We start from the raw sequence: 23041 nt of genomic DNA on the forward strand, positions 1-23041 counted from the left end.
TGGAATGTGGAGGATAGCAGGCGCTGCTTCAAAACAAAGCAAGTGAATCCCTTTCAAAATCCTGGACAACATACTCAATAACCATGTTCACAAATGTTCTACTGTCTGCCCATTATTTATTGGGTCATGCATGGGCTCTGCGGAGTGTGGAGAAAGCTGCTTTAAAAATAACATTTTCCCCATTCTGTTGGTTGGTGGATGGCTGCTTTCCCCAACTTCACAGGAGCTTCGGAGGTCAAGCTTTGGGTAATGTTGAGTTAGCTCAGTCACAGGCGGAAAGTCATGCATGTATTGACCTCACAGTTTGCAGGCCAGAAGTCACTTTCTCCTGGATGGTACCAACTAGCTGTGGCTTGTATTGGTTCAATGACAGGAAGGTGCTTTGTCTGAAATGAATTGACGTTTCACAGAGTCTTGGAGTTATACAACTTGGAAACATGTCCTTCAATCCAACCTCTCCATGCCAGCTGTCTGAAGAATAGTCCCAACCTGAAATATCACCTATTCATGTCCTCAAGGGATGCTGCCTGACCCGTTGAGTTACTACAGCACGTTGTGTTCTAAGCAAAATACCAGTTTTTGCATTTCCTTGCTCTGCATTTTCCAGGCCAAACAAGTCACCTTAGTCTCATTTAGCTGTGTTTGGCCTATTTCCCTCTAAACCTTTTCTATCCACATGCCTGTTCAAAGGTGTTATAATTGTACCCACCCCGCCATCTTCTTCGGCAGGAAATAATTTATAAGTCTGTATAAAGTCACACCTCAGCACCATTTTGGAAGCTTTCAGACAGAGATGTAAATAGACAAGGCAGAGAGAAGGATGCAGTCCCAATGCAGAAAGTATAGATGGGCAAAAAGAATGAATGCATGAACGCATGAACGCTTAGGAATGCTTTATCTGGGGCTTATCTGAAGAAGGGTTTCGGTCCGAAACGTTGCGAGTCTGAAGAAGGGTTTCGGCCCGAAATGTTGCCTATTTCCTTCGCTCCATAGATACTACTGCATCCGCTGAGTTTCTCCAGCATTTTTGTGTACCTTTTATCTGGGGCAGTCAGACTCAAAGAGCTGCATGGCCTCCTTTGACACCATGGCATTTTCTCTCTCCACAGAATCCACCTGACACACCGAATACTTACAGCATCCTCTGTTTTCTTGATAACATTGTGTCTCAGTGTGCAAATCAGTTAAAGTGATGCACAGGGGCAGAGTACTAATGGAAGCAGCAGTGGAATACTGACCCCGATCACAAATGTTCGGACTGGAGTGGGTGGGGGTTATGTTTTGGTTATTTGAGGACCTGGGTGCAGTGCAGTGTTCAGATCACATCTGGTCACTAGCCTGGAACAAGATACATCTCAGACCCACGAAATAACTACAGGGATCAGGTGCTTTAATGATGAGAACACATTGCACAGGTTTCATGTGTACTCCTTGGAGAGTAGAACTGAAGATTACAAATATGTAATTAAGCACACACAAGCTTCCAGATAAAGCAATTTATGAAATAAGAAGGTTACAGTGTCTGTTCTTTGTGAGCATTGCGAACATACTAAACACTGGCCTCGCTTGGCCAGCGATCAACCCAGTCTCTCGATCAGCTCCATGACTGCAGCGGCTGAGCTCTGTCCGAAGATAAAGACTCCGCACAGGATTGTCACCATTGCCCACAGAATCAAAGCCCACCTGAGAACAGAAAAGAAGCTCTCAGTAAACTGGCTCTGGACAGAACTAGCCAATGACCTGCTTCCCCGCTGTCCCTTCTAATCCTGTGGGTGCATTTACTAGCAGAGATAAAGTCAAGAACATTGTTTTTTACGTTAAATTGTTAAAGTGTGGCAGCTGATTAACTTTCAGATACACGGATAGCCTAAGCTCATCTTCAATGCAATAGCCCAAGAATGGCCTTCTCCTGTGCTTGGGGAGAGCTTTGGTGAGCTGAACATGGGAGTGAGTCTGCATTGGAGACAAATGTGAGAAGGTTGTGGACACATGGGTGCAGGGCTGGGGGGAAAGGGTCCTGTAGAAGTACCTGGAGATGCCCACACCATGGTGAGAAATGGCTGCTATCCTGCTGTTTCAACTCGTGTATTCAATGCCCCGACCAATGAAGGCATGTGTGCCAAATGCCTTTCTTCATCACTCTGTCTACCACTGGCATCCTTTTCAGGAACTTATGTACCTGTACCCCTTGCTTTTTTCTGTTTTACAACACTTTCCAGGACCCAATCATTTATTGTGTAGGTCCTGTCCTGGTTTAACGTATCAAACTGCAACACTGCGCACTGGTCTGAGCTAAATTCCATCTGCCGTTTTTTGGCTCATTTTTCCAATTATTCTCCATCCTGTTGTAATCTTTTTCATTGTCCAGTGCAGCATCAATTTTAGTGTAATCGACATTCCCAGATGAATTCAGGTTGATTTGAACACCCATACAATTTTTGGAGCCATGGATCACATCTCTCCCAGACTAACCTTTAATGCTCGTCCCACTTAGGAAACCTGAACAGAAACCTCTGGAGACTTGGCGTCCCACCCAAGGTTTCCGGAGGTTGCAGGTGGTTGCCGGAGGTTGCAGGTAGTGGAAGCAGGTAGGGAGACTGACAAAAACCTCCGGGAACCTCCAGGAACCGCACGGAAACCTTGGATGGGGCGCAAAGTCTCCCGAGGTTTCCGTTCAGGTTTCCTAAGTGGGACAGGGGCATTATGTCAAGCCCCAGATCAGCAGCTGGAGGGTGAGTGGCATCTGATGCTGTGTCTGGGCTTGTGCAATCCCACCAGCATCCAGGGAAAGAATTCCCTAGTTGGTGGCTTCACTGCAACATCTCAAATTATTGAGCAGTGCATCAGTAGGAAATGGCTGTGCTCAGCCTTACCTTACTCTCGGAACGGCACCTTCCCTCTGCACCACCCGCAGTAGACACAGGCCTGAAGGGAGAGAAGATGTCAGCAGCTTCTTCTCATACAGCTGAGGCACCACACTTCAGAGAGGGAGCAGGGAAATCACACTGGGACTCCAGAGCATGGGCAGTATGGGACACTGGCTGGCTATGTGAGAGCAAACGTTTTGATGTCTTGGAGTTGTGGGATGGAGGTGGAAGGAGAGGAAGTGGAAGAGTGGATGAAAAGACTGGGGACAAGAGGAGGATGAGGGGAGGGGTTGACTGAGAGGGAGGATGAGGGGGTAGTCATGATAAGGAGGAGGAGGGAAGGAGGAAGAGAGGGAAGGATAGTGGATGAAGAGGAGAAGAAGAAGGAATGATAGATGTACATAGGAGGAGGGGAGGAAGGGATGAGGGGAGGAGGTGATGGGGAGAGGGGATGAATGGAGGGAGGGGTGGGATGGGAAGAGGAGGGAGAGGAGGAGGCAGTAAGAGGAGGAAAGAATGAAACGGTGGGAGGGGAGAGAGGATAAGGGGAGATGAAGGGGTTGGGAGGAGGAGGAAGATAAGGTGGAAGGAAGGGGAGGAAGCGAAGATGGAGAAGGAGGAGATGCAGGGAGATATCGCCCTTGGATCTTTTCCTTTGTTCACCTGTTCATTTCTTCGAATTACATGACTCAGAGGAAATTGATAGGCATTAAAGGCATGAAACACAAAGTGGTACAAGGTCAACTGTGAAGGACTGAATGGCCTCTCCTGTTCCTATCCCAACAACCAAGAAAACTAAATATCAATTCTGGGAAGTGGAAATTAACTCCCAAATAATGGGATCAATCTCTAACACCCTGCGATGATCGGGAGTCATATGAGAGTTCAGGATGAGGGGGGTGGTGGGGAGAAGAAGCGAGTGGGAAGGGGGAAAGGGAGGTGTAACAGTCACTCAGGGCGTAGAGGACTCACTCTCCTCCATTGAACATTTAGGGTTTGGGGCTTGGGCTGTATTGATTGACCGTTGTACCTGGGAAGATGAAAATGAAGAAGGCGCTGACTCCTCCAATGAGGCCGATAATCTCGGAGATGTCCGGGACAAAGAGGGCCGCTCCCAGGCTCAGCAGCACCCAGCCAGTGGTCAGCAGCACCCTCGGCCTCCTCCCATAGCCTCCGGCCCTCGCCACATGTCTGGTCCTGCTCGTTACACACAACTCCTGGATGACAGACCTGTGTGAGAGAGTGAGATCGGCAGACACGCTCCACCACCGCTCTGATCTGTCCAGGGAAACCCTCACACAATGCTATAAGATGTGCGGGATTCATAGTAACTTGCTCATGTAGATTTGTAACTGGCTTAGTCACAGAAGACAGAGGGTTGTGATGGAAAGTAGGACTGGAGGTCTGCAGGGGTCTATGCTTGGAATCTCAGCTGTTTGTGATATATGTAAATGACCAAAACGTAAATGTACCGGTAGGCAAGTTGGTGTGTAAATTTGCTGATGACACCAAAATTGGAGACAATTGGAAAAGTTGCAGACAGTGGAAGACTGTCAGAAGATACAGATCATCCACAGAAATGGGTGATAGGATACAGATCATGTGGAGAAAAATAGCAGATGGAGTTTAACCCGAGTCAGTGCGAGATATTGCGCTTTGGGAGGGTGTATGGAAGGAGGGAGTATACAGTTAATAGCAATGACACCCTTAACAGCATTGATGTGCGGAGGGATCTGGGAGTTGAAGATCATAGCTCACTAAAGGTGGCAGAGCAAGTAGATAGTGTCGTACAGAAGGCATATGGTATGCTTGCCTTCATTGCTAGGGGAATTGAGTACACGAGTCAGGAAGTCATGATGCAATTCTATAGGTCTAGGAATGTGGTTAGGCCACATTTGCAAAATTGCGTGCATTTCTGGTCGCCCCTTCACAGGAAAGATATGGAAGTTTTGGAGAGGGTGCAGAGAAGGTTTACCAGAGTGCTACCTGGATTAGAGGAATTCAGCCATAAAGAGAGGTTGGATAGACTTGCATTGTTTTCCCTAGAACGTCAGAGGTGAGGGGAGACTTGATCGGTATATTATGAGAGGCATAGATAGGGTAGATAGTCAGAATCATTTTCCCAGGGTAGAAATGTCCAACATTAGCGGGCATAGCTATAAAGTGAGAGGTGGAAAGTTTAATGGAAATATGCAGGGCAGGTATTTTTACATAGGGGGTGGGGGTCTGAAACTCATTGCCAAGTGTGATGGTGGAGGCAGATATGATAGTGGCTTTTAAGAGGCTTTTGGATAGTCACATGAAAATGTAGGGAATAGAGAGATATGGTTCAGGCGCAAGCAGATGAGATCAGCTCATCTAGGCGTCATGTTTGGCACAAATGAATTTATGTCTGAATATAGGGCCGAAGGATCTTTACTGTTCTAACTTCTATGAATCTCAAGTGGGAGCTGCGTCAGGAGAACAGCACAGAACACTGCAGAGTCCAGTCAATCCTTCACTTGTGCATTCTGCTGCCCTTCAGTGTGTTCATCCCAAAGGACTCCACTGGACTAGCCTGCAGATCCGGTCTATCTGAATGGAGCAGGATGGTGGACGGTAACGCCAATCTGTTCCATGAACTGGCCTCTCAAGTGCAGGGCAAGAATCACAGTCCCAACATGCCCAATCTGCTCAGCTCACCCATCCCCATCTCACTTATCCCCGGACCTGGGTGGGAGGAGGATGTCTGCAGCAATTGAGCAGACGACAGCAGGTCATGCATAATATTTTTCTTGTAGCTCGGGGAAAGGACTCAGAGTGAGTAGATTCTCCTCAGGGCTGCGCAGTGACTGCTGGAGCTGACTGGCCCGACAGTCTGCAGCCTTACCATCATTGATGGCTCCTGGGCAATCAGAAATGGGGACTGACCCCCACATCGTTTGCCCACTTTGTCCTGGAGCGTATCTTTCACATAGAGCGATACAGTACAGAAACAGACCTTTCGATGCGTCTTGTCTAGGTCACCCCTCAGCATCCTACATTCCAGTGAGAATAAACCAGCTGTAGATTATCCAATCTCTCATCGTAATTACAGCCCTCCATTCCAGGCAGCATCCTGGTGAACCTTGTGCACTCTCCCTGTTGCTACTGCATCCTTCCTGCTGTGTAGTAACCAGAACTGTACACAATAGTCCAAGCACAGTCTAACTAATATAAAATCACTCTTGGGGGTAGAGGTGCAAAATGGGAAAGAGGAAGGATGAAAACTGTCCATCGAACCTCACCTTTGCCAACTTCCCTGCAGGATTTACTGTAATGGATGGAGCACCAGGCAGAGTCTGCTCCTGGCATTGGTATTGCCCGAGCCTGCTGCACTCTGCCCTATAATCAGTGACATCTGCCCCTCACAACATTCACACCACAGAAACTCTCCACGAGACGTGAAAGATGAGCAATTTGATCAATCCACCTACCTGCCCAGGTGCAATATTATGGGATAGATGGTAACAATGGAGATGCCAAAGAGCAGCCTGCCCATGATAACCAGCACCTCGTTGTCTGGATAAGACATCAGGATATCCGCTGCCACACCTGTACCAAATGTCCAGTATCCATACATCCCTGAAACACATCACGATCGTTATAAGGGGTCAGAGTGGTTTCCTTCTGTAAGAGTAACACAGGGGTGTAATTCATAGGGCTGCCGCCTCTCAGTTCGAGAGACGAGTTTGACCTCCACCGCTCTCTGTGTGGAGTTTGTATGATCTCTTGTGACCCAGTGAGTTTACCCTAGGTGCTCGGGTTACCTCCCATGTTCCAAAGAAGCACAAGTCTGAAGAAGAGTCTCGACCCGAACCATCACCCATTCCTTCTGTCCAGAGATGCTGCCTGTCCTGCTGAGTTATGCTAGCATTTTGTATCTATCTTCAGCATAGGTCGATGTTAATTGGCTGCTGTGTACTGACTTTAAGTATGTGGGTGAGTGTTAGAATCTGGAGGGAGTTGATAGGAATGTGGGGAAAATAAAATAAAATTATAATAAACGGGTGTTTAATGCTAACCATGACCCTGATTGACAAAAGGGCCTGTTTCTGTAGGTATTGTCAGACAGTCATCGCTAGCGGAGGGCTCAGTCTCATTGGAGTGTCCTCTCCCGGGGCTCTTGGAGTGGATTCTGAACCTCTCCTCCAGGCTCAGGCTCAGAATTGGCTAACATTAGTAACATTCCCCCATAGCAAGAATGAAGCCAGCTTTCTGGCTGGTTATTCATAGTTCTCATTCACAATGACCCTCACTAACACTTAATAACTATCCCCACCCCCACTGTCACTGTCGTCATCATGGTCTCTGTGCCACTGTCAGGATCACCAACACCAACACTCGCAGTCACTGTGACCATCACCATCATGTTCAGAGTGTCACTGCCAGCATCAATGCCTCCAACACACACACACCATCACTCTCATCCTTTACAGCCCAGTGTCACCATCACTACTCGGTGGTTCAGTTTAGTTTAGTTGGATAGAAAATAGGATTCCTGGAAGGAAGCAGAGGGTGATGGTGGAAGGTTGATTTTCGGACTGGAGGCCTGCAACAAGTGGTGTGCCTCAAGGTTCGGTGCTAGGCCCATTGCTGTTTATCATCGATATCAATAATTTGGATGAGAACATACATGGCATGATTAGCAAGTTTGCAGATGACACAAAAGTGAGTGGTGTTGTAGATAGTGAAGATAGTTATCAAAAATTGCAACAGGATCTTGATCAGTTGCACAGGTGGGCTGAGGAAAGGTCCATGCACAGGTTCATTTGGCATCATGATAGCACAGACATGGTGGGCTGAAGGATCTGTTCCTGTCTTGTACTGTTCCATTGACCCTGATCGTGGGTGTTGGCTGTGTGGAGTTTGCATTTCTCCCTATGACTGTGTGGGTTTCCTAATGGGTGCTCCTCTTTCCTCCAATATCTGGGTCACTGAGTTAATTGGACGCTGTAAATTGCCTCCAGTATGCAGGTGCAACACAGCTTCTGTAGTTGATGAGTGTATGTGTGAAAGGGAATAAATGGCAGGGATACAGAGAAGTACGCAAGGGTATGGGATGATGGGGCTGCTGTCCTGTGAGCTGGGACATAGCTGATCGAACAAACACCCTCTTGTTTTGGAATAAATCAGGACCTGACCCTTGTTTAACGACAGATGTCAGGAAGTGACCAGACTGTGTTGAGGAGACTGTGACTCAAGATCCTCTGCTGTTGGTAGTTGAATGGCACTGGCTGCCTCTCCCATCTCCAACGGTACATTTAGCCATAGAGCTACCATGGAGCCTGGGGCATTCTTTAAATGGTTGCACAGTGAGAGGAGTTGTGGCCTTCGGGTGCCATGGTCGAGCATTTACCTGTAACGGAGTAAATGAGAAGACAAGCGAGCATGGAGAGGCAGGAGATGAGGATCCAGTGTGAGAGTGCCTGGTTCTTCATGCTACTGTAGATAGCCACGCTGGCCTCATGACACTGAAACACAGACAGAGACAAGGGTCAGCAACCTGGGGCTTCCTCCACCCCTCCCACCTCTATGCATCACGGTGGTGATCCTGCGCTGCCACAACCCTGTTTGCTGCTCACTGTGGCGTTGGGAAGGTGGCCACACCTCCTTACTCAAAGAGATAACACAGAATGAGGAGCATCTGACAGGCCACCCAGAGAAAATTGCTCTTTACAACTCTTTGATCCTCTGCCCATCGCCATTCTCCTCCCCATCTTCAAGTTCTCTCTTCCCCCACTTCACCTTCCTCCTTGTGCTCTTCTCCTCCCCCCTCATTTTCTTCCTCTTCCCTTCTCCTCCTCCTCTTTTACTACCCTATTCTCCCTACTCCACCTCGTCTTCCCATTCTCCCCCCCTCCCCCCTCCGCCCACCCCACCCTGTCCCCCTTTCTTTCGGTGACTGTGCCATAGTAGGGGCTGTGCCATCTGGTGGGGAGATGTTGGAGACCGTGTCATACAGTAGTGCTTCAAGGCCCTTTCCACCAGCCACTGGGATTTCTGTGACGAACTCCCTCTCGCACTGCTTTGCTCTCGGTGGCCTGAGTTCCCATTCTAACTCTGTGGCCTAATCAAAACCCCAGACTGGGGCAAGGGGCCAAGGTTAGCAAGGGAAAACAATCTCCAGGTTTATTTCTCATGATGTGTATAGGTCCTGGGTTGGAGAGTGAGGAGTTTAATGTGGGTGTGGGGTCCTGGCGTGGATGATGAGGGGTTTACTGTGGATGTAGTGGTCTTAGGTGAAAGGGCGAGGGGTTTATTTTGGGTGTGAAATCCAGGTGTGGATGATGAGGTATTTACAGTGTATGGGTGCTGAGCTGGGGAGGGGGGTTGAGTGGTTTACTGTGGATGTCATATCCTGGTAGATGATGAGATGTTGTGAGATCCTGGTCTGTGTGATGATGGGTTTACTCTGGGCGTGTGCGTCCTGGTCTTAAACTGCTCCTAGTGCATGTGAATCGCATGCTTGGTCCAAGGATGAACTGGGAGTGAATCAGAACAGGGCTACCAACAACCAACATCCAATGTTAGGGATAGGCTGAGCTCCTTGACCAAACTCACCTGGAATCCAAAGCAGATCGTTGGGACTACAGTAAACAACCCCGTCCATGAGGAGACACTGTGGGAGAGAAAGGGGAGGGTGCTTACATCAGAAAGATGGCCAGGGCATCAGGCAATGTGATCATACCTCCTGCCTCAGACCCCGCTGCCCAGTATCTGAAGGTAAAAGGCATTCCCCAACTGATGGCTACACTTAGCAGTGGCTGCAGTGTGCAATCCCCACCTTTCTCTGGATTTCTTTGTTATCGATGATTGACGATTTGGTTTTAGGGATATTCGGAGCCGAGGCATATTTTTGTCAGCATGGGTTCACTATGGCAGCCGATATTCAGCCCACGAGCATCAGGGATGTTTGGATTAAGGGAGCTGGGCACAAAAGGCCGACACTCTCCAGCATAAAGCTAAGGGAGCTTTACAGTGCACTGAACAAGGTGTTCAACAGCTGCCTCTCAACTGATGGTAAAATACTGTCTGATACTGTGAAGAAGAGAGGAATTGCCTCTGGCGCCCTGGCCAAAACATATCCAGCAATGAAAATTGCAAAAATAGATCAGATGGTTTTATCACATTACTTATTGCGAGCATGTGTTGGCCCACATTCCCTGGATTACATAAGTCGCTACATTGCTACAGTACTTGATCAGCTATAAAATGCTTTGACATTTATTTAAAAGAGGACTTTGCCAATCCTATCTGTGTATCAGTGTTAACTTTCAAACATGAAGAGGCTGAGTTCGCCAGAGCTGGATACTGAGTCCCAACATGGTCCTCAGGCTTGGCATCAGAAAAGCAGCCACAATGGAGAGAGTGGTACTGTACAACACCTCAGCTGATAGTGCCTTTACAATTTCCTAAGTGAATGTCAGCCAGTGTCAACACACTCTCTGTGCTACTTTCAGAAGGTACAAAGTTATTGCAAGAATGTATGTTAATGCCAAGTTGAGGACTCTACATCTGAGTGGCTGCTGGGATATGACTTCTCAGTTTAAATTAACTTCATTTACTTCTATTTTTTGTCCTGCCCGGTCAGGAACTATTTTAGACAGGTTTTCTGCACTTTTACCTTTAACCAATTTGTCAAACACTGCAGATGCATGGAAACTGAAACTGAAAAGATGACAAATGCTGGAAACACTCAGTAAACGAGGAAGCAACAGAGTTAAAGTTCTGGATCGAAGACCCTTTTCCTGCATCAGTTCTGGTGAAAGTTATTGGCCTGAAACATTTACTCAGTTTCTCACTCCATAGCTACTGTTTGGCTCTCTGAGTCTTTCCATCATTTTCTGTTTTTATTTCAGTTACTCGGTGCTCGCTGACTGCTGGCTTTGTCTTACATAGAACAAGTTGGATGGTCCGTTGTGGGATAAAGTGCAGCCTCCATGGAGAGGCCTCTTCTCTTATGGTGGCGCAGCAGTACTGTAGCGCCGGAGTCCCGGGTTCGATCTCAGTTACGGGTGCTGTCTGTATGGAGTTTGTACGTTCTCCCCGTGACCTGCATGGGTTTTCTCCAGAGATCTTCGGTTTCCTCCCACATTCCAAAGATGTACATGTTTGTAGGTTAATTGGCTTGGTAAATGTAAAACTTGTCCCTAGTGGGTGTAGGAAAGTGTTAATGTGCGGGGATTGCTGGGCGACGCGGACCCGGTGGGCCGAAGTGTCCTTCAGCTGCATAGGTCCTTCAGCTGCATAGGTCATTCTGCTATAATGTGTGATTCCTTATCACAGATCGGTTATAACATGATTGATAAACAGTATTTGCATTACACAGATTAAATTGATGGTGGCGTCATTTCAATTGTGAATTTAAACCCTTAAATTTACTTTGGAAACAACAGATAACTATCTTGGGATAAAATTGTCTTGGAGAAAAATAATCTTTCCGTTGTTGGGATTGTACTAAAAACCAGTACATTTGATGGTAGATTGCTAAACATCTGCAAGACTAATAGGCTTGTTATACTGAAAGAAAGTAATTATAAAGTTAAGTATGTTACCATTGAATGAAGAAAGGACAATGGAGTTATTGACCCTCCTTTTAACCTGAGATTGGCCCAGATGGGCTGGCAAGGGAAATAATCTGTTTCTGTCTATGATTGATGAATTGGCCCTTCGTGATAATATAAGTGCATGCCGGGTGTGTACGTATGTCCCATATAATGGTGGAGGAGGAATACCCCTCTTAACAATACCCTTTAACCTTACTGAGATTCTGTGCTTACGTTGCTTTTTGAATAAAACAAGAACTAGTGGGTGCTTTCAGAATGACAAACTCGAGGACCAACCCATATTTAAAGGATGGTCTACGCCCTTTTTAAGCCAGGGTGGAAAGTAAATGGGACCAGGGTTTGGGAAATACCATGGCTTAAATTAGTGGATTGCCTCCTTGGCAGAAAAAGGAGGCACCTGATGAAAAACTCGCCAATAACATTTCAAAGTCACTTCCAGCCCTTTTAATTCCCCGCTGGATTTTCTTTAATTACACATGCTTTAAAAAATAAATTTGACCAAATTTAGAACCTCTCTGATCATCCAAGGTTTCCATACCTTGCAACCCTTGACCCTCCACCTTACTCAGATCAGCTGATCTTTAAACGACTACCACATGTCTGATGTGGACTTTCCCCAATAGCAACTTCTCCAATTTACCTCTTCTGCCCTCCCCCAATTTAGTACTTTCTCCCAAGGTCCAGACTTATCCCTATTCATAACTATCTTAAAATCTATAGATCATATTGATTGAATTGGCTCAGGCTATGTAAAAGGATTAAAACAGAGCCTGCTGAGTTGGTGGTGCTCCCAGCTAATGTGGGCCTTTGACATAGGGCATAGGAAGATGTTCCCTTCAGCAGTGACAAGACCTTTATTGTTGATATCTCCCTTTGTAAGGAGGTCCCATCTGTCCTTGCTCACCTGGGGTTGTGAAGCTCTGGGATAGAATCCAAATCCATCAGGTAGAATTTCACAACGACCATAATTGTTAAGTAGGTGGCTGCACAGGTCCCCAGGATGCTGAAGGAGGGAAAGAAACAGTGAGGAGAACACCAGTTTTTCCACCACCACGCACAAGAAGCAACAAGACAAACACCATTGTATGCAGATGCCGAGAAGTGTGTTCTCAGCTGATCTAATCTTGTGAGTGGACTCAATAAGAAGCAGTGGTATTCTAAAGATACTTTTACACTTGTAGCTACTCGTGCAAAAGTTCAGTTATGAATGTACACAGCTGGACTGAAAATGACTGGCGATTGTACGAGTGAATGGGAAAGAAGTTGAATTTTGAGAGTTAACATGTCGAAATGGTTAAATATAGGCAAAATATATTATTTTAAATTGTGGCTGCAGAGTTATTGGCAGGACATGGACTGACAGTTCAGTGTACAAATACCAGTCACCACCCACAAGTGTTGGCTCCTTGACCACACTGGATGCATCGCAGTCACAGTTCCCCGTCTCAGCAAGGTGTCTGAATACCATCCAGAGCTGCGCCCCTCCCTGATGTACCTGATGTACTTCTGGAAACCAAGCTCCTCAGGGACTGACAATGGCAGAATGATGAACAGGCACACAGCAGAGATCCCCAGCCGGCGGTCCATGTACCAAGACCGTTCCGAATCCACAGCACCCAACGAGGTAGCGTTGTCAGACATTGAATCGCACACTGCAATACAAAGAACAGGCCATGCTGGGCATCAAAGCAAGTGGTGCGGTAAACACTTCAATCATGGGCATCACTCACAGGGCACCAAACACAGGAACCAATCACATTGTACCACTCACAGGTTACCAATCACAGGGCACTACCCACTGGGCATCAATCACAGGGAACCAATCCAAGGGCAGCACCCCCTGTTCATCAATCACAGGACACTACTCACAGGGAACGAATCAAAGGGCACCAAGTCTGCCACCGCCAGCTATAGAGGCTGTCATTGGGTATTCTTAAAGTTTCTTAATTAGTAAAGGTCTCCAGGGTTATGGGGAGAAGGCAGGAGAATGGTAGATCAGCCATGATTGAATGGCGGAGTAGACTTGATGGGCTGACTGACACAGGCACTGACTGATGCCGTCATTGACTGTCACAGTCATTAACATTCACAATCACTGACTGACACAGTCACTAACTGACAGGGTTACTGACTGACACGGTCACCGACTGACAGGGTTACTGACTGACACAGTCGCCGACTGACAGGGTTACTGACTGACACGTTTAAGGGCCTGTCCCACTTTCCCGAGTTATTCACGAATTCTCCCGAGTTTTCAAACTCGCTGAATGTTCGTGACGAGTCCGTAGGAGGCTGTAGGAGTCGGTGGATATATCATAGCGGCTCGTTATGCCATCTGTAGGTACTCGGGGCATCAGGTAAGTTGGGACGTTTTTTCAGCATGATGGAAAATGTCTACAAGTAAAGAAATACCCCCGAGTACCTAGGGCTGGCATAACGAGCCGCTACAATATATCCACGGACTCCTACGGCCTCCTACGGACTCGCTATGAACATTCTGCGAGTTTGAAAACACGGGAGAATTTATGTATAACTCAGGAGAATTCATGAATAACTCGGGAAAGTGGGACAGGCCCTTTACTGACTGACATGGTTACCGACTGACACGGTTACTAACTGACACAGTTACCGACTGACATGGTTACTAACTCACATGGCCACACAGTCATTGACTGACCCGGTCACTGGCTGACACAATCACCGACTGACATTTCATTGACTGACATGCTCACTGGCTGATACAATCACTGACTGACACAGTCACTGACAAATGCATTTACTGCCTGACATGGTTACTGATTGAAATGGTCACTGATGTGGTTATTGACAGTATGTGGTTACAGACTGCATTGGTTGCTGCATTGGTTGCTGACTGACATGGTTACTGACTGATGCGATAATTGATTGTTGCAGTCACTGACTGATATGGTTATTGACTTATTTCCCTGTGTCACCATTTGTGATTGACATAGTTTCTGACTGACACTGTTACCGGCAGGCAGCATCTGACAGAGTTTCTGATTGATGTGGTTACTGACCGATGGGGCTCCCAGCCCACACTTACGTTTGCTGAGCTGGTCTTCCACCACTACAAGGAATGCAATGGAAATCATGAAGACATTGAAGATGAAACAGATTTCACTGATTGACACAATTATTGGTTCATAGTTACTGACCGACAGTTTCTCATTGGTATGGTTATTGACTGACACAGGTACTGACTAACACAGGTACTGACTGACACAGTTTAGGATTGACATAATTTCTGATTGAAAGTGATAACAATTGGCATGGTTACTGACTGATGTGGTTACTTCTGACATGGTTACTGACCAGCAACAACTGATTGACAGTTTTTGAATGACACGATTTCTTATTGACACAGTTTCTTTTTGACTGACACAGTTTCTGACTGACACAGGTTTCTGACTGACACTGGTTCTGACTGACACAGGTTCTGACTGACACTGGTTCTGACTGACACAGGTTCTCACTGACACAGTTACTGACTGACACTGTTTCTCACTGAAACTATTCCTAATGCATACTTTTTCGGTCTGACATTATTTCCCAGTGTCACAGTTTCTGATTGACATCATTTCTGACTGACACTGTTACCGGCAGGCAGCAACTGACAGACAGTTTCTGATTGATGGGGTTACTGACCGATGGGGCTCCCAGCCCACACTTACGTTTGCTGAGCTGGTCTTCCACCACGACAAGGAATGCAATGGAAATCATGAAGACATTGAAGATGAAACAGATTTCACAGAGTCTTCCGATGGTGGGGCCACAGATCGCCTTCACCACTCCTTGGTACGTCGAGCACCTGCTGATGGAGGAACAGTAGCCAAGGATCACCAGCCCACTGATCAGAAAGACAAGGGATACCTGGGGAATGGATCACCATTGTCAATGTGGCAGGAGATTCTGGATAGTAAGGATCAGAAAGTACACAAACATTGGTTTTGGGCAGGTGGTTTGTCAGCAGGTTGGTTTGGGAGATGTGTTGAACAGCTGGACTGGTGGGTTTGAGGATGACAGTGTAAAATGGGGAGTGGGAGGTGCGTGGGGTTTAGTGAGGATCTGTGTCTGCAGGGAAGCTGGGAGGTGCTGCAGGCATGACCAGAAGATGCCTTGATGAGGTCGCAGCTAGCAGGAGGCAGACGAGTCATTGGGGTTGGCTGAAGAGTTTGAGGAATAGCTCGTAATTCTGTCATTTTACTAAAGACTGTGATGGGATGGGTCTAGTATTGCAGAAACAATACAGCAGCATTGTGCGTGGGCACTCAGGTTACGGGAGGTGATGAGGGGAGAAAAATGAGGGATATTATACCCAGGGAATCATATTCCCCTTAACTGGCCCCATCTATCCCAAAGACGTGTCCGGACATATTGCACCAATCTCGAAGATTTCTGGCAACCGTTCGTGCCACCAGAACGAGAGTATTGGGCAAGAGAGCCGAGTCAGGAAGGGGCACTGTTGCATCACATTAGGAGCCTACAATTGATCATGGCTGGTGTCGCTGATGAAGGGCCGGGCATTGGTGCAGTGACATTGTTGACCCTCAGCGAGGGGAGGCAGTGGTCTTTACTCAGCCCTGCTTCTGTGTCGCAGCTTTCTCAATCTCCCTCGCATGAGTTGGTGCTCATGATTTCTGTTCAGGCTCTTCAGCTACTTTATTTACACATACGTACGCACATACACATAAATACATACATGCTTCCAAACATACACATAAAATATCACGCACACATATCAATACACACACACACATAACATTACACATACACCCCAATACACATACATACCAATAAACACACACCATACGCACACACACACAATACACACACACGCAAAATACATACATACACCAAAACACACACACATCAATAAACAGACACAATGCACACACACATCAATATGCACATATATCAAAACTCACCAACACACAAATACACCCACATCAATATGCATACATACATCAATAGATACACTCAGACACAGTCAGACAAACACACATGTGCGTTTGAATACTCAGACATAAAAACAAGCGCACACAAAGACACCTATTGACATTCACATACGCACACTCACATAAACGTACACATGCACAAACACTACCTGCATCAGCAAAGCATCGCACAGTCTGAAGAAGGGTCTCGACCCGAAATGTCACTCATTCCTTCTATCCAGAGATGCTGACTGTCCCGCTGAGTTACTCTAGCATTTTGTGTCTATCTTCATCCTACAGAGAGACACACACACACACACACACACACACACACACACACACACACACACACACACACACACACACACACACACACACACACACACACACACACACACACACACACACACACACACACACACACACACACACACACACACACACACACACACACACACGCACACACACAACACAATCTCTTTCCTCTGAGGCAGTTCGAAAGGATCGAGGATTCACTTCCACTCCAGTTATAGTCATACAGCATGGAAACAGGCCCTTTGGCCCAACTTGCCCATGCTGACCAAGATGCCCCATCGACACTAACCCTGCCTGCTTGCATTTGGATTCTTTCTCTCTAAACCTTTCCTATCCATGAATTGTCATTTAAATGCTGTTATAGTGTTGTTCCACATGGCATTGGAGATGGCAGGCATAATGGTACAATCGTCCTCCTGCAGGAAGTCGGGGAAATTTTAACTACCACCTTTGGGAATTGTGTTCATGTGCAGTTCCTTGCAGGCCGTGTTAAAGAACTTGAGCTGCAGTTGGACGCCCTCAGGATCATCCAGGAGAAAGAGCTTCATAGATAAGAATTATACCAAGGAGGTCATGCCTAAGGTACAGGAAGAGAGTAGGTAGGAGATCACGAGGAAACAGAGTGAACAGAGTGTGTTGGGGGCTCTGTGGCCATTTCCCTGTACCATTTTGGATACTGTTGGGGGATGACCCATTCGGGTGAGCAGCAGTACCAGTCAGGGCTGTGACACCAACCCTGGCTCTGAGGCAAGAAGGGGAAGGGTAATATCTGTGAAAGCCATAGTGGTACGGGACTCATTGGTTATGGGGGAACACTGGAGATACCATGGCAACAATCAAGACACCAGGATGGTGTGTTGCTTCCCTGCTGTCAGGGTCCAGAATGTCTCAAAGTGGCTGCATGACATTCTCAATGACCAGCCAGAGGACATTGTGCATGTTGGCACAAATGACAAAGGTAAGAATAGAATGAGGTCCTGCAAAATTAATATAGGGAGTTAGGCAAAAGGTTAAAAAGTAGGAACTCCCAAATTACTCCCAGTAAGGCAGCAGCTCTACCATTTGTGCCACTGCTCCACCCTGGTTAACCTGTGGGTGGAAAGGATTCCACAACTGCATTGGTAGCATGCCTCATGTGCTGTCTGCTGGCTTTCTGGATGCCAGAAGATCCTTGTGCACTGTCCCAGGGCTGGAGGGCTCCCAGGCACTGGATCTTGAACAATTATAGCAATATTCAGCACAGAGACAGGTCCCTTGCACAACCATTGAGATCTATATTTAATCGAATTTGCAGCACTTGTTCAGCAACCTACTAAACCATGAGTGATATAAGTGCTTGGCTATGTATTTACATTTGTGAGGGATTATTGCTCTGCCATCCCCTCAGGCAGTATGAATCAGATTCCAACTACCCATCTCTTACTCAGATCCACTCCAAATATCCTAGCCCTGAACTAAACTCTACCATTCCTGCTCTGGGAGAGTTTGATGGCACAATGTAGAAGGACCTTCACTTTCTCCCCTGCTCTTGAAATGTTTGATGGGACAAGAGGAAGGATCTCCATTCTCTCACCAACCCCTGCCAGACATGTTTTTGGAATGTTTGAAGGGTGCAGTGCGATCTTCACTCTCTCCCCAACCAATGCTCTGGGAGTGTCTGTCAGGATGTAAAGAGGGATCGTTACTCTCTACCCATCCCCTCCCATCCCTGCCCTGGGAGTGTTTGATGGGAAGTAGTGTTGCCCAGCTCAAAGTAATGCCCTGCAATAGCTAGATGGGAACATCATAACTCTTACAAGAGGAAGTACTCCATCAACAAGCAATAACATTCCCAAAAGAGAAATCATTCCAAGAGATGCAGAAGGGAGACTACGAAAAATATTTTGCAAGGTAGTCAACAAAATAGAGAGAGTACAGAGGAGATTTACTAGAATGTTGCCTGGATTTCAGCAACTAAGTTACAGAGAAAGGTTGAACAAGTTAGGGCTTTATTCTTTGGAGCGCAGAAGGTTAAGGGGGGACTTGATAAAGGTTTTTAAAATGATGAGAGGGATAGACAGAGTTGACGTGGAAAAGCTTTTCCCACTGAGAGTAGGGAAGATTCAAACAAGGGGACATGACATGAGAATTAAGGGACTGAAGTTTAGGGGTAACATGAGGGGGAACTTCTTTACTCAGAGAGTGGTAGCTGTGTGGAATGAGCTTCCAGTGAAGGTGGTGGAGGCAGGTTCGTTTTTATCATTTAAAAATAAATTGGATAGTTATATGGATGGGAAGGGAATGGAGGGTTATGGTCTGAGCGCAGGTATATGGGACTAGGGGAGATTATGCGTTCGGCACGGACTAGAAGGGTCGAGATGGCCAGTTTCCATGCTGTAATTGGCAGCTGAGACTTACCATTTCCACAATGATAGCTGTGTGTAATCCCCCAGCCCTGCTGAATGCCCAGGGGAAGTTGAGGAGTCCGGCACCCAGAGCTGATTTTAACATGATGAATACTGCTCCAGAAGAGGACAGGTTTGGCCTCTCTCCTTCCTCAGTGTCCAACTTGGCCAGGAGACTAATACCTTCTCTGGCTGCCTCCTCCATTTGCGACTGATCAGCACAATAGTTCAGAAATCCCGAATGTTCTCCAGGAGGGCCTGTCCAGTCATGAACCTTTCTGCTGTCCAATTCTTACTGAAATTCACAGCCACTGAACAAAATCTCTTCAGTCTATGAATGGATGGGTCGCTGGCCAATTAACCACTGGCGGACATTCTTTCTCACCATCCGGAGCTTGTTACGAGAGGTGCAGTGACCTGCACAAACTCTCAAAACCTTAGCTGGAGCAAGGCTGGAGGTGTCACATTCACCTGATGGAATTTCAAAAGCATTTATTTCCCTGTGAAAATGTGCTCAATTCTTGAGCTGAAAACTTAATCGGATTTACAACGCATTATTAATTAGTATTACTAACACCCAATTCTATCACTTTAAATTTTACTTTATGGCCGTGAGGTTATAGAGTGATCATTTTTCCCAGTCTCCATTCAGAGGGGGCGGGTCACCCGGTTAATTCTGCAATGAGAAAAATAACCGGTTTAGAGAAATGGCCACTGATCTGTGAAATTCCATCTATTGGAAATTTGGGCTTTGATGGGATTTCCTTGCTCAGTGAGCAGGGAACTTGTTCTTCATCAGGCCATCTCTGCGAGGCACTCAAATATGGATTGTAATTCAAGAGGAACGTATGGAGTTTCATTCTGTTGCTCATTGGCAGGGTGTGTAGGAAGGAACTGCAGATGCTCATTTAAACCGAAAATAGACACAAAATGCTGGAGTAACTCAGCGGGACAGGTGGCATCTCTGGAGAGAAGGAATGGGTGACCCGAAACGTCACCCATTCCTTCTCTCCAGAGATGCTCATTGGCAGGAGTCAGGTGAAAGCAGACAGGCCCTTCACTGAACGAATCATCAGCTTTTCCTGCATGAATTGTGTACTTTAGTCACTAGAATTTACACATTAGGGTGAAACTGATTTGTGGTTTCAATGTGCTCAGTTCAATTTACCTTCACTTTCTGAACACAGCCTTTTAGTTGTATTCATTTTTGAGGGGGTTTGCCTGTCACTGACCAGGCAGGCATTTGTTGCCCATTACTAACTTCCCTTGATAAGTTCTGTTCACCACAGTTGTTTGTACGTTCTCCCTATGATTACATGGACCCTTGGGTGCTTTTTTTTACTTCCACATCCCAAGGACACGAGGGTCGCTGTGTTATTTGGCCACAGGAAATTGTCCCTAGTGTGTGGGTGAACAGTAGAACCAGGGAGATGGATGGGGAATGTGGGGAGGATAAAATGGGATCAATATAGTATTAGTGTAATTGGAGGGTTGATGGTTGGCATGGGCTCGCTGCTTTTATTACCACATGAGCCAATGCTGCCATTGTCAATAAACAATGGACTTGTAGTCCAAGGTTCCTCTGTATATTAACATTCCTAATGTATCTTCCATATAGTTTATAGATCCTACCAGTATTTCACTACAGCCCAATCACAGGATTTAGGGAACATTGTTCTCCAAATATCATTCATGCATTGTGAATTCTAGGAATGTGTCTGCATTAACTCCAAGATGAGGAATGAAGTGAGTGATTCAAAGTGACACCAAGGTCTGGGACTCCAGCCTGTGGTGTTAGTGTGTCAGGAGTCAACCGCGCGAGTTAGCCTCCTGCTTGGATTTCGAAGCTTAAAGTTATGGATTTAATGTTAAGTCCCCACTCCAATTACAAGCATGTCAGCCATGAGATCATTTTCTATTTTCCCACAGCAGTGCTCTCTTTCTCTATTAACCCTATTAGTACTGGTCTTGAAACTTATTTGACTGCGGTTCAGCTAATTTCAGACTCTCCACATTGTCACTCAATGAATACTGGATCGGTAATCAATTTCTTTGGCTAGCCACACATGGTTACCTGGTATTCCAGCCCACCCAATGAAGTGCAAAGACTGAATCTGCTATGTGATGATATCGCCTTCCTTTGCCTTCGAAATCCAGGTCCCAATTCACGGAGTCATACAGCGCAGAAAGACGCCCTTTGGTTCACCAGGTTCTTACGGACCATTATTCACCCCTTATCATCCCCACATTACCATCAACTTCCCCCTGATTCTGCCCCTCACCTACGCACATGGGGAAAATTATTGTGTATAATTAACCCATTGGCCACCATGGCTTTGGGTGTGGGCTGGAGCACCCAGAGCAAACTTACACGATCACAGGAGGAATGTACAGACTCCGCACATATATCACCAGATCAAGAATGAACCTGGATTTCTGCAATTGGGAAGCTGCCAAAAAAGCAGCAGATCTGAGGATTGGGAGCTGTTCAGAATTCAGCAAATAAATTAACTAAAATAAGTTAACTAAAAGGGGAAATATGATGAGAGTCAGCTGCGCCACTGTGCTGCCTTCATCTGCCTGAAGAAGGGTCCTGGTGAGAAACGGCACCAATCCAAGTTCTCCCGAGATGCTGCCTGACCCGCTGTATTAATCCAGCACTTTGTGTTTTATTTTGTAAACTAGCATCTGCAGTTCCTTGTTTCTACAGATCATATCATATGGATACAGTCATACAACAGGGCGGGAATAAAGGGCAAGGAAATATAATGCAGGATATAGTGTTACCGCAACAGAGAAACTGTAGATAAAACATGCAAGGACTTGTCCAGCTTCATTCCACAATTTAAATTCAGAATTGTTACAGTCCCCACCTTCTGATGCGCTTGCTACACATTGGATAAAATACGTTCTTCTGGCTGTACTTTAGTAGTCATTTACACTCTGTTCCCTTTAAATTGCTGGCCTGCTTGACAGTATAATACTAACGGAAATCCCCATTATTGGCGCCTTTATAGAGAGGGTACAGAGGAGATTCATCAGCATGTTGAAAATAGACACAAAATGCAGGAGTAGCTCAACAGGTCAGGCAGCATCTCTGGAGAAAAAGAATGGGTGACATTATGGATCGGAACCCTTCATCAGACATCAGGATGTCAATGGGATGGAGCATTTCATTTTTGAGGAGAGACTGGAGAGATGAAGAAAGACTGGTTCTGTGTCCCTTGGAGTGGAGGAGTTTATGAAGGGACATGAGGGATATAGGTAGGGTAGACAGCAGGAAATGATTTGTCATATAAGAGCAGGATAAAGCTATAAGACATAAAGCTATAAGACATAGATTTAGAGTAACAGGGAAGACAGGGAAATGGGATCTGAGAGGTTCAATCAGAGAGTACCTGGAATACCATTGTCTGTTCAGTCTGAAGAAGAGTTTCAGCCCGAAACGTTGCCTATTTCCTTCGCTCCATAGATGCTGCTACACCCGCTGAGTTTCTCCAGCATTTTTTTGTACCTAGAATACACTGCCTGAGAAAGTGGTGGAAGCAGAGTCACTGATAGCATTTAGGAAGTGTCTAGACGAGTGCTTGAATCACCCAGGCATTGAAGACTATGGGCTAGGTGCTGGATGATCGGATTAATAAAATGGGAGTCCACTGGTTGGCCTGGACATAGTAGGTCAAATGGACTCTTTCAATGCTGTGAGACTCCGTGAAATAATGACTATGTTATTAATGCATTTGATATAAATTTGGCAACAAATCTTCCATTTCCCACATAGGTCCACAGTATACTCCCCAAAGTCATGTTGCCTCTTCTTTTGTTCTTCATCCATATAATCTCATTTGAATATCCTTTTAACATGCCTCCTTAGTTTTATTTGTCTCTTTTGCCAATATTCCCCATACTCCCTCCCGTTAAAGCTGTTAATA

The 23041-nt window shown here is 46.2% G+C and overlaps 1 protein-coding gene across 1 annotated transcript; it reads right to left on the bottom strand.

Moving 5' to 3' along the window:
- Positions 1 to 1345: 1345 nt before the first annotated feature.
- slc38a8a (solute carrier family 38 member 8a) lies at positions 1346 to 23015 on the bottom strand. Its single transcript, XM_055648752.1, has 10 exons — positions 19123 to 23015; positions 15148 to 15346; positions 12951 to 13107; positions 12360 to 12458; positions 9450 to 9531; positions 8245 to 8359; positions 6323 to 6470; positions 3898 to 4097; positions 2874 to 2925; positions 1346 to 1683 (listed from the first exon to the last, which is right to left on the bottom strand). The coding sequence occupies exons 1-10, from the start codon at positions 19312 to 19314 to the stop codon at positions 1578 to 1580; spliced, it is 1350 nt and encodes a 449-aa protein (XP_055504727.1). The 5' UTR covers positions 19315 to 23015; the 3' UTR covers positions 1346 to 1577.
- Positions 23016 to 23041: the final 26 nt, after the last annotated feature.

This window comes from Leucoraja erinacea, chromosome 17 (assembly GCF_028641065.1).
Source record: "Leucoraja erinacea ecotype New England chromosome 17, Leri_hhj_1, whole genome shotgun sequence".
Taxonomy (NCBI): Eukaryota; Metazoa; Chordata; class Chondrichthyes; order Rajiformes; family Rajidae; genus Leucoraja; species Leucoraja erinaceus.

Coding starts and splice junctions, on each gene's coding strand:
- slc38a8a (XM_055648752.1), bottom strand. CDS start 19,314: ATGGAGGAGGCAGCCAGAGAAGGTATTAGTCTCCTGGCCAAGTTGGAC. Junction 13,108..15,147: donor GGAAGACCAGCTCAGCAAAC/GTAAGTGTGGGC, acceptor TTTGTATTGCAG/TGTGCGATTCAATGTCTGAC. Junction 2,926..3,897: donor CTTCATTTTCATCTTCCCAG/GTACAACGGTCA, acceptor CTCTCCCTTCAG/GCCTGTGTCTACTGCGGGTG.